The sequence below is a fragment of the Aptenodytes forsteri genome, unplaced genomic scaffold (genome assembly GCF_000699145.1).
Source record: "Aptenodytes forsteri isolate BGI_AS27 unplaced genomic scaffold, ASM69914v1 Scaffold76, whole genome shotgun sequence".
Taxonomy (NCBI): domain Eukaryota; kingdom Metazoa; phylum Chordata; class Aves; order Sphenisciformes; family Spheniscidae; genus Aptenodytes; species Aptenodytes forsteri.
This window is the reverse complement of record NW_008794444.1, coordinates 4,529,529-4,541,882: the sequence shown is the minus strand read 5'-3', so window position 1 is coordinate 4,541,882 and position 12,354 is coordinate 4,529,529. Positions and strand designations below refer to the sequence as shown.

The 12,354-nt window shown below is 42.6% G+C and overlaps 1 protein-coding gene across 1 annotated transcript in view; it reads right to left on the bottom strand.

Annotated features, from left to right (window-relative positions):
- Positions 1-12,354, bottom strand: part of MDGA2 (MAM domain containing glycosylphosphatidylinositol anchor 2) — a 258,623-nt gene that overhangs the window by 146,252 nt on the left and 100,017 nt on the right. The window contains exon 6 of the mRNA XM_009289913.1: positions 1,807-2,136. Coding sequence (XP_009288188.1) covers positions 1,807-2,136 — 330 coding nt within the window. The remainder of the gene's footprint in view (positions 1-1,806; positions 2,137-12,354) is intronic.

Sequence of the window (12,354 nt, the reverse complement as noted above, 5' to 3'; positions counted from 1 at the left end):
CACCACTCAGCTTGGTGTCATCTGCAAACTTGCTGAGGGTGCACTCAATCCCACTGTCTATGCCACTGATGAAGATATTAAACAGTACCGGTCCCAATACGGACCCCTGCGGGACGCCACTCGTCACCAATCTCCATCTGGACACTGAGCCCTTGACCACTACCCTCTGGATGCGACCATCTAACCAATTCCTCACCCACCGGACAGTCCACCCATCCAATCCATACCTCTCCAGTTTAGAGAGAAGGGTGTTGTGGGGGACCGTGTCAAAGGCCTTACAGAGGTCCAGATAGACATCTGTAGCCCTTGTGATCAAATCAAATCAAATCACATGGCTTTACTTCCCAGACTTGTATCCAAACCACAGGTCAATCCTGTCTCATCTCCCTGTTGTACAAAATATTCTTCATGAAACCCTTTCAGTAGGCAAACCTTCCAGACTCACGTCAGAAGCGATGTGGCACTCAAGCGGGATCCATGGTACCAGCATCCTACTGACAATGTAGGGCAAGTTGATGTATTAAAATCTAAACAATAATTGATCTTTTAAGTTGTAAGAGAGATTGTTTAGACGTGACATGTACTTGCAAAGTATTACTGATGTTGTAAAATTTGGAGAATAGAAATGTGGATATACTCTTTGAGGAAAAAGCGTGCATGTAATCTTTTTGAAAAAGTAGAAAGCATATGCTTGAATGTGTTTGGTAAAAAGGGGTCAGAAGATGTCTATTAAACATTTTCTTTCCATGCTATAAAAGTGTTTTCCAACGTGTTCTTTGTCATCTTACTTCTAAACAGCATGCACTGCGTGCCTTACCCCAGTGAATAACAAGCACAATCTGAGGAAGAGCACAGCAACACTTTATATAAAAGACAGGATGGATAGTAGATAAAATACTGACACTATTTGCCTCTACATTTTAACATAAAATAGTGTTCTGAAAACTGAAATGCTTTTTTTTTATCCTTCTCTGTAGAAATCAACCAACAACACCTCTTTTTTTTTTTTTTAGTTGTAACTAATTTTTGGCAGGGAAAAAATTCTGCATTCAGAATGTTTTCTAGCTCATTTTATTAACATGGCCTACCTCAGTTGTTAAAGTCAACTACTGGGGGAAAACGTCTTGAAATCTACTGGTTACAAACCAGCTTTTAGCAATGAGAAGAAAAGCAGGCAATTACTATTGTGTTACATATTCCCACTCCATAGTAGGAATAACAAGGTATTTATTATCATTCGAACTAGTAGCTAAGGCTCTAGCTCATCAAAGAGAGAGACAATTCAAGCACTGATCTGGAAATACCTGTAACAGATTCCTTAAACTTTTTGCCTATTAGGAATAGCATGATTCCACCAACATGCAATGTGTAATCTTTAAGAAAAAAGAGCTCCTTCCTCCATACTTGGCACTTGCTGTTCGAGTACAGTAGCTGGATGGATTCAGTTTGGTTAACATAACACCCTCCTGTTTCTCCTTGTAATTTCCTACCAGCTATTTTTTCATGACTCTGGATGCCTTGAAGTCCTAAATAAAGGTCAAAGTCCTTTTATAGAAGCAATAACTTCTCTGACAGTAAAAGAGGGCTCGTCTGGGTAAATCAGACATTGCTGTGTTCTTGGGAGAGTGCACCACATGCCACTTATTCAGGTTTCTGTCCTTTAATCAAAGCAACTCAGCTAGGGTCTGCTTGGATATCCCCATGGTGAGAAGTGCTCTGGGTATACACCTCTTTTTTCTATGAGTCAAGGAAAGCCATAGTTTGGCTATATCAAAGTAAAACTGATATCAAAGAAAGCCTCCTTACCTGTACTGCTGGAGATGTTGACATCAATGCTGATATCCGATATGCCACCTCCCTTCAGAGACGCAACACACGTGTATGTCCCAAAGTCCGTGAATTTCAAGTCAATGATGTCCAGGTTTGTGGTGCCAGGTGAAACATCGGGGTCAGTCTGTGTGATGACCATCCTTTCAGAGCTTCGCAAGGGACGTCCATTTTTAAACCAGCTGAATGTAAGCTCTTCAGAAGGGATGGCTTCCACCTGGCAGGAGATTTTCACCTCTCGCCCAATCTGGATGTTGTCGTCTTTGTGATATGGGTCAGGGGTGATCCAAAAACGTCCTTTTTTTAAGGCTGAAATATGAAAAAAAAAAGTTTACTATAATAAAGTACCAATTTTGCATATTCAGACTTTGCAAAGACTTATAATGCTCACGCTTCACTTGATGCCTGCATATGATTTTAATAGGTCCTGTAGCGATAGGACAAGGGGTAATGGTTTTAAACTAGAAGAGGGTAGATTTAGACTAGATAGAACTAAGAATTTTTTTTACGCTGCAGGTGGTGAAGCACTGGCCCAGGTTGCCCAGAGAGGTGGTGGATGCCCCATCCCTGGAAACATTCCAGGTCAGGCTGGACGGGGCTCTGAGCAACCTGATCTAGCTGAAGATGTCCCTGCCCACGGCAGGGGGGTCGGACTAGATGGCCTTGAGAGGTCCCTTCCAACCCAAACCATTCTGTGATTCCATGATTCTATGATGCTCGGGAAGTCACTGAAGCTTCCAATGCATACATTTAGCACATGGTTAATTTTATGTAGGATCAGATCTTAATCAAATATCATCACAAATTATACATTGCTAAAGTACTTGTCATTTCCAAAATGAAAAATAGGAAGTCACAGCACCTAAATTAGGCTGAGCTGCTGACAACTGAAGAGTAACCAAAATAATTCATGAATCTTCAGTGTTTGTTACCTGTCTCTGGAGGTATTTACAAGCCCTTCTTCACCCCCATGCTATCAGAGCACTGAGAGAAGAGAAAATAGAGATATCAACCTAACATCACTAATACAACCAGTAGCGTCATCTCCAATCTATCTGGAAACAAACACGGCCATGCAAAATAGCTTTGTGCCAGCTGGTTAAATGAGAATAGGTAAACACATGCCTGAGGCTACAGCCTGCCCTGGTTTACACACCCTGCTTCATCCCTGTGGCAGCCTGGAGGGCTCCCTCCGTCCCACGGCTGCCCGGAGGCAGGCTGCCTTACCCCACCGAACGGCAGAGCCGCGGCGGCCGACTGCACTGCCTTGTTCAGGTGGGGAAATTGCCGCCAGCTCTAAAAGGTAAGGGGGCTGAAAGTACACCTTCAGGAGTTAGCAGTGCTCAACGGCAAGAGGATGCTCGTCTGAGATATAACCACGCAGGAGAGCCCGTCACGAGCACCTTGGTTGCACCTCCCTGGCTGGGTCTTGGCAGAGGAGGAAAAACTATCCCGTACTCACAGGAGCAACCTGAGGCTGAGGGTTGCACACACAACTGAGAGAAGAACATTATCGCTTAGAGAGGCACAGTGTATCCCAAGGATCTCTATCTGCATCCAAGACTATTCAAGCCTGCAATACAAATTAAATTAATTCTCTCAACCACAGCAAAGCAGAGATAAGGTAGTCTCAGTGTTTCAGATGGGAACCCCAAGGCAGATGAGTTTTTTGAGGCCATTTCAAAGGCAGGTTCAGTGCTCAGGAGTGCCCTACACCCATGCGGGGGCACAACCACTCTGGAAAACACTATTCCCCACCATCTTACTGGCGAGACCAGCATATTTTACTAGCATTCCCTCATCAATCTACTGCACAGGAGCAAAATAATACCGCCACTCACTTATCTGATTTTTTCTTGTCACTCTTTAAATGAGCATAAAACTATCCAGAAACTATCATCATTTACATCAATAAAGTGATTGCTCTAAAGCAGTGTTAGTATGGTACTTATTTTTGGAAGAGTGCCTCAGAATCAGCCATTAAGTCCTTCAAATACACATATATTTTGATGTACTGAATATAAAATGCTACTTATACAATCCCAAGATCCCTCTCCCTCTATATATGTCTGCACAAGTATGTATGTATGTATGTACATGTTATCTCCAAATGGAAAGTTCCACAATGAAAATATCAGTTAGAAATGCAAGCAAATACCCAGGTTGAATGCAAGCACTGGAAGACAAATATTTAAATCCACCATTTCTTGTCATTGCGCTGACTTCCACTGAAAACTCTTCCACGTCGCCCTGTTGCCCCTCCTGCTCTCTCTGCCCCCCACCCATGCACAGTGCCCCACATGCGGAGAGTTTGAGTAAAGGACCCGTTTGCAGCACGCTCCTGCCTGGCCTCCTATATTTACATGCTTACAGCCAGTGATGTGTGATGTTGTTATAAACGGCAAAGGCTATGAGCTGAAAATTTCCCTGGATCCCATACTTCGGGTAATATGTACTTTTCAGTTGCTGCGTACAGAAAGTGTAACAGCGTCAAATGGAAATAGATGTATGAGGCACCAAGCACGCTAAGAAAGCACAGTGCGTCAGCTCCTTACATCTCTACAAGTGGTGAAAATGCTAATTCAGACTCAATTTTGTTAGCTCAGCAGCTCCTTGAACAAAACAACTCTTTGGAGCTTGCAAATGCCATGCTGAATTAGCACTTTCACAACTTCGAAAAGAATTAACATTTAATTAATAACTAGGGTTTTTTTCAATGTGGGAAAAGAAGCATAAAATCTGGCTACTTGTGGACACCCCCTCACGCATGGTGTGAGAAACTTCTTCCACTGCGGAAGCCGGCCCTTTTAATCAAAGAACGAAAAAATCGTTACATTTGCTGTGCTGATCAGGTATGGCATGAAAGGCCTTGGTCTGGGTGCTGCTATTGAGTCGTAAATGTATATTCAAGAGTCCAAGTGGTTGATGTGTTTTTAAGAATTTATTATTATTTCATTTATTTAAGAAAGTTTCATGAGTTTTATCAAGAGTAAATTTGCACCAAAATGCACTAGTCTTTACTGAGATTCTCTCATTCCCTTTTAAAAGCTGCAGCCGGTTCCCCAGGAAGCAGAATGAACACGCGCTTTGATTCAGGAGGATGAACTATACAATGTATGACAGCTGGAAAGTAACTTTGAAACACAAGCTGAACTTTTTTGTTTGAAAATGGAAGAACAAACAATGCTTACATACACAGAAAACTAAATATATTATGCAAATGATTTTCAGAGAGGGAAAAAAAAATAACTCATGATAGGCATGATGAGCAGTGCATTTCAAACAGAATTAATTGCTAATAACCTCAATAAACTATTTTTATTTCTTAATTTTTCTCCTTTGCTTCAAGTGCTTATACAGACCATTTCAGCAGTTTCTCATTCGTATAAAGGAACAACAAGGACTAATAGAAAAGTCACATTAACTTTGATCTATCCTTTGTTACGGCTAGTGCTACAACACCGTCTGCAAGCTAAGATAATGGGTACAGAACCTCAAACTTTGGGCCATAAGCCACTTAATTCATGGGCCAGGAAGGGCTCCACTCTCTGGCTCATGGACTAAATTACAAAAACAACTAAGTTTTTGTGGCTGTCGCTTGTTGGTTTGGTTTTACGCCGGCTGAGTGTTCGGTACAAGAAATAACTGGGCCGGATCATCCAGTGTCCTGATCTGCTACAGCAAACTCTAATCACCAAAGAACTGTGCAGAGCGTATACCTGAGCTAAGTGTTTTCCTGTACATCCAAATACAAGGAGTTCAGAGGAGGACTGTGGCTCAGTGCACTACATGGGAAAAGGTAAGGGAGTTTCTAGAAATTCTGAAGTGAAGGAAAAAGTCTCTTTGCTCTATTCCCCAAATTAAACCTCTTAACGTCTCTTAAGCCATGTGAACATAGGCACTATATTCACCAGTAACAGCCATGAAATCCCCACATCAAACAATCCAACAACTGTGTAACTACAACCTATGGTTGAAAGTCAGTGATGTACTGTTTTTATAACCCCGTTCTGCAAGACTCCACAAACTGCACAGCTATCAGCATTTTCTTCTATTACCAACAAAATCAGCAAAAAATTTGACTTTAAAATACAGTGCCTTTTCAGAGTTAAGTAAGATCATTAAACAACCCATACCTGTAAATCCCTAATCTCACCTGGCACCAGAATAAACACAGTGATATCTGCAATTAACCTGTGTATCTTGGAATTTCTAATGTGCCACCAAAGCACACGAAAATCACCATCCATACCTGGAAGATGTCCCCAATAAACCAACCACAGGTGCCCAAAGACATCTGATAGCTGCAGGCATGTGGAGCTGGAGCACAGTGGGAGCAGGGAGCAGCATGGGGCCACGATAGGCAGACACGCTTCTCTCTGACCCAGGACTATGGCCAGAATTGCCCCAGATGTGACAGTGCTGAATTGCTCAGTATTTGGCCCAGAAGCAGCCCAAAAACTAGAGTGCCTTTCATTAGAATTCATTAGAATTCCTGGTGGGCTTGTTCCACCATTCATTTTCAAGGATGGAAAGCACCGCAGTACTGCCACCACCCCTAAGTAGTAATAAACCTCCCTTCCCCAAACCCTGAAAACGGCAGTAGCAGCTGTGGTGCTACAGCATCTTAGGAGCTAGGGCTCTTTCGTAGGAAGGGGAAATTGAACCTGGATCTCCCACTCCAGACTGATGAGACCGCAAATCACTTCACATACTGGAAACCTCCTGACCCACCAGGTCAGAAACCCTTCTGAGCAGATGAACCACTCTCAGGTATGCCACGGTGGAGAAGAATACATTTCTGATACATTCTGTATCAGAAATCGTGTGGCCAGCAGGAGTAGGGAAGTGATCGTGCCCCTGTACTCGGCCCTGGTGAGGCCGCACCTCGAATACTGTGTTCAGTTTTGGGCCCCTCACTACAAGAAGGACGTCGAGGTGCTGGAGCGTGTCCAGAGAAGGGCAACGAGGCTGGTGAGGGGTCTGGAGAACAAGTCTGATGAGGAGCGGCTGAGGGAACTGGGGTTGTTCAGCCTGGAGAAGAGGAGGCTGAGGGGAGACCTCATCGCTCTCTACAACTCCCTGAGAGGAGGTTGTAGCGAGGTGTGGGTCGGTCTCTTCTCCCAAGTAACAAGCGATAGGACGAGAGGAAACGGCCTCAAGTTGCGCCAGGGGAGGTTTAGATTGGATGTAAGGAAAAATGTCTTTACTGAAAGAGTGGTGAAACATTGGACCAGGCTGCCCAGGGAAGTGGTGGAGTCCCCATCCCTGGAGGTATTTAAAAGAGGAGTAGATGAGGCACTTAGGGACATGGTTTAGTGGGCATGGTGGTGTTGGGTCGACGGTTGGACTCGATGATCTTAGAGGTCTTTTCCAACCTCAATGGTTCTATGATTCTATGATTCTAAGAGGACTGCGTAAGTCAGAGTTTAGGGCACTTCTGGCTGGCAGAGACAGGAGTGGCTGGGACGACCCTGCTGAGGTCTTTGAAAGAAAAGTTATTACAGCAATGAAGGGCCCCATTAAGCTAGTCTCAGACCCAGAACTAACAGGGTTGCCCTTGGCAAAGTGACATGGGGTCAGTAGACCTTTCCAGAGCGACCGTGCTTTCAGCAGTCTTGGGGAATACAAAGCTGCTTGTTGCAGGCAAGAAGGTGTGGAGTCTTAGATTCACATATGCTGGATGTGGTCTTCAAAAAGACTTCAGACCTGACCGATGTACATCGTGTGTCATGTACTGATCTCTTGGGAAGACCTGAGTTGAGCCTGGTACAAATCCACCAGGTGATGGAAAGCTGATTTCTGTATGTATTGTGCACATGGGTTTGCATGCACGGTCAAGCTCCATAAAACAGTGGTTTGGATTATCCTCATGTGTAGGTTCTTGGACCATAATTTCCAGGCACCCTCCTAAAATGTCAAGTATATTGAAACTTGCAATGGATTCTGACTCTGTTTTTTCACTGTATTATCGGTTATGTTTGAGGCACTATTGGAAGGTTTCCACGGGGTTAGATATAGCAAATAAAAGAGACACAGGGTTAACCAGCAAAATGTGGGAGATGGTGCTGCAGACATGCTAACCACAGCAGCATTCCAGCAGAGATTTCAGAACATAATCAACACACAGGGCTACAAAATAGCAGCAAATGTGCAAATAAGTCTGTATCTGCACTTTGAGACTCAGGAAAGTGCCAGTCTTTCTCCAAAGAGGCCTCAGAGAACTATGACGTGATCAAATAAACAAAGATGAAACAATTTTTGTCCTCAAACTCCTCACAAAACTGTCTTTGCCCTCCCTCATTAATTACATTTCAAAGTAATAAAATGCATTTCAGTATCTTAACTAAGGTGTATTTGCATTCATCAGGTTAAGACATGTCTTCCCACCCCCACTCTGATTAACCCAAAATGCTCCTTTAATGCATCAAAATGTCCGTATCTCGTGAACGCACATTTCAGGATATATGAATGGCATCAAACACCATAATTGAATACATTAGCTGCTGCACTATTTGCAGGCTTTGACATAATAACTATCGGCTACTGGCTGCTTCCTAAGCTGACACAGGACGCTGGGGAAGGCTCGGCTTTGTGTTTGCTGATGTTTATGTCTGTGTGCAGCCCAGGGCAACAGCAATATTAAGTAGAACTGTGCAAATTACTGATTTTAACCTTGGCTGAGCAGTTGGATGCCACCTGAGGTCCAACCTCTGTGCACTCACCAGAAGTGGCTTTGACTAATTTTGATCGTTCCCTTTCACATTTTGTTAAGGCTCGTGAGCAATTTTGTTTTAACCTGTTCCCAGTAAACAAGACGAGAATGTCACCTGAGAATCTGCCAAGCAGATGTAAAGACTTGCATGTGTCATGGAGCACCACGAGCACATTTTGGAGGTTTGGTGAACTCAGCATCCAGCATGCCACTTGTTTCTGAGCACCCAGCACTGGCATTTTATCACTTAAGTGCCCATACCTTCACCTCCAGATCTAGCTCACTTCCAGGATCTTCCAAAACCGCTGGGCATTTTGTGTTTCAACTGCATCCCCTGGGTCAGACAAGGCAGCAATCCCTTCCTAGTGCTCAGATGTTACTGACCTCTAATGTTTCCTTTTCACATGCGTGAAAAAGAGTTTGGGCTAACTGGAAAGATTCTTGACTTTATTTTTAAGGCTAATGTCCTGCAGAGAAACAGTAAGAAAAAGACCAAAGTTCTGATCCAAAGTTCACCACTGAATGATGGTCCTTCCGTGACTTCTATGTGCTTTGGATTAAGCCCTTTCCCTTGACTTCTGTTTCACATCAAAAGAAAAAAGCAGAAAAAGCACTGGGGGAACAGCTTGCTTGGAAAGTGAGCTGCAAACCCTGCTTCATTCTCTAGAAACTCCAGTCTGTTAATCCAGACATTAGGCTGCTTGCTTTGAAAGACTGAGAAGCAACTCTCCACGTTACTGCTGTGATCTTTGTACCAAAAGATGATTACTGGGATGATTCATTGGTTCTTGAGAGAAAGATATAAGGCAGGCAGCGGGTAAAGAAAGTCAACTCATCACCAGCTCTTGCTTCAATCGTACCAGGTCCCTCATCTCCTTAGAGCCTTACAGACGGGCAAAGCAATCCTGCTTTCACACAACTGCAATTCAAGAGATTCACAGCCTTACAACAAAGATTTTTAGATAGTCCCTAAAAGACTTGTAAAGTGTATTTGTCAACCTAAATTAAACCTTCTTCCTAATCTGTCAAGACATCTTGAGAAACCAGCTTTTCTCATTGCATGCTGTTGCTCATACTTGTAGTCTTTGCTGGTTCCCAGATTTTGTAGAGGAAAATAAAAACTCAACTTCCCTCCCCTCAAGGAGCAATTCACTGATTTTGCTTGCAGCTGTGGAGGTGTCAGACACAGCTCACCTGTGCCTGTCTAGGTTTAAGGCACCAGCTTTGTAATATAAAATTTCAGGAATAAATAAATACACAGCAGTTGGTTAAATACACAAGTTCAACACACGGAATGGATGTATTTAATATATGTGGTGTAAGCACCTGGATCTGGTTTGGTGGATTCCATGACTTACACATGATCTTTATAAAATCTTGAGTATCCCATCACTGAGAAATAAGGAAAAAATAAAATTACTTGGTTCACTGTCATTAAAGGCACACAAAAACGTATAGTAGTACATCAAGTGATGTTTTACTGCAGGAATTCTGAATTATTTATGCTCCCCTGAAATAATCTGTTTCAAACCTGAATCAGCAGAGAAAAAGGCACATTTCAACTTACGTCATTACTCTGATGCATTGTTTCTGTGACCTGAGCTTTGCTGTATTACAACGATACACATAACTTTGTGTAAAATTGTGTGTGTATAATTGCAAAGCAATCACAAACTTGGACTATTACGCACATCTTCTCCGTTAAGTGAAAAAAGATCTGCTTTTAAGTTGGGGGATCATGGGCACCAGCTGACCAGGAGTCTGTAACGCTGGTTTCCCATGAGATAAGGACCATCCTACCACGCTCCTTTGCAATGCAGGCAAACAACAAAACAAGTATTAATACCTCTTGATGCTTTCTTAGACACCTGTTTGTCAAAGCTATCATCCAACATCTACACAGCTGGGCCGGCTTTCAGATTTGTTTATCATCCAACATCTACACAGCTGGGCCGGGTTTCAGATTTGTTTGTCTGAATGATTAAATGAACGAATGTATGAAACAAAGGAATCTGCTCCAGTACCACACCTTGGAAACTGCAGTGCAGTCCACATTGTCTGGTTTATTTACTTTTACGTGAATGATCAGCATAAATGGAACTTTGTACTAATTAAAAAGCCATTCCCACTGAAGAAAGACTCATGGAAATCCTTCTCTAATGTTTCTTTCTTCGTTAACGTGTCTACCTCTATCAAATCAATAGAAGCAAAATAAAAGTTCCTATCATAAGTTCCAAAAAACCACAAAGTCTTTGTTTATTTTGGCCGTGGGCAACAAAGCTGCATTGTCTTCAGTATTCTACAGGATATTGCCTTAAACTATATTATTGAACAGCTAAGCTGAGTAGAGACAACTTAACAACTGTCCAAAATATCTTTCTCACTGGTGAGTATCAGTGTAGTCCGTTAAACTTCATTCTGTTACATTAAAATACGTTTTGACATTATTTTGAGTATATGGAACACTGAAAACTCAAATTTGCTTTTGTCAACCAGCGAAACATTTGAAAGCAAAATAACAAAACCATTCAGTATTACAGTCTTCCAGCCTAATTCTAAAACAGAAGAGCAAAACCACACTCCACGTAACAAAGTCTGCAGATATCAGCTCTCCACAATGAAAGTTTATCTGGTTTGTACCATCTGTACAGTCTGCACATCAATTCTGGACACAGAGGAGCCTACTCTAAAGTATCTTGTACATAATCACTTCTGTTCCTTTCTGATACATGACTATCGTCCATCATACTCAGCACTGTTACGGACATGCAACCATACATATGGGAAATTTCAATAACAAACAGGAAACCGCATTTACAAACGGAACCCTTTCTAAGGCCACCCTATTCTCCTGTGAACATCACAGCCACATCAACACCTGATGAAAAGCAATGTCCCAGCTTAGCTTCACGTCCAAACGTACCTAAGATCCAACCTGGACACGTGCTTCATGCTACGCTCCAATGAAGCACCCTGTAGCCAGGTCAGGGGCAGAAAACTTTGCTCTAGTGAAACTGGACCTCATGATGCGTTGGTAGTTTTGAGTTTGGAGCAGGGTGTGACTCTTGGACAATAAAAAATAGGAAACTTTACTAACGGGATGCAGTTGTTGAAATGGTTGGATAAAAACTCTGTGTCCAGCTGGTGCTTTAAGAATTCAATTTTCCAAACAGCAAGAGCAGTAAGATTAATGGATTTGAGGGAATAATGTAAACAGAAGGAAAAAAAAAGAAAAAGAAAAAAAAAAAAGTCCAAATTTAGAGTTACTTGAAGATACATTTAAGAAAGGCTAAAATATATGGTTAAAGGCTCATATATCTGCTGGTCACTAATTACAGTAATGGATAAAGAAATGAAAAGTTGCAGTTCACAGTTCCATCTGCAGTTCCTCGTTGTCACTGTGCACTGAGCACTTCTAATCAGACAGCACACCGGCAGCAAATTGAGCTGCTCAAGTAGCAGCCTTGGGTGCCTGAGCTCCTCCCTCTGGATACGCCAAGGTTTCTACAAGACCTTCCGTTTCCTCCTTCTACTGTTCACCTTCGATTTCTTGTGCTATTCTAACACTCAGCTACTATAATCCCACTGTTTTGTGTTTTTTTTTAATCAAAGTGTGATTGCGAGGCAACAGACGCCTCTTTCCATCCAGATTTTGCTTTTTGTCTCTGAGCTATCCTGAAAACCATCCTGCACCACAGATCACACTCTCCCTAGGGTGTTTAAACTGGGTCTCAAATAATGTCATGGCAGATGTGACCTGGCAGGGTCTGCAAATCCACCATACAGACCAAGTCAGTCCACATTTCAATGTC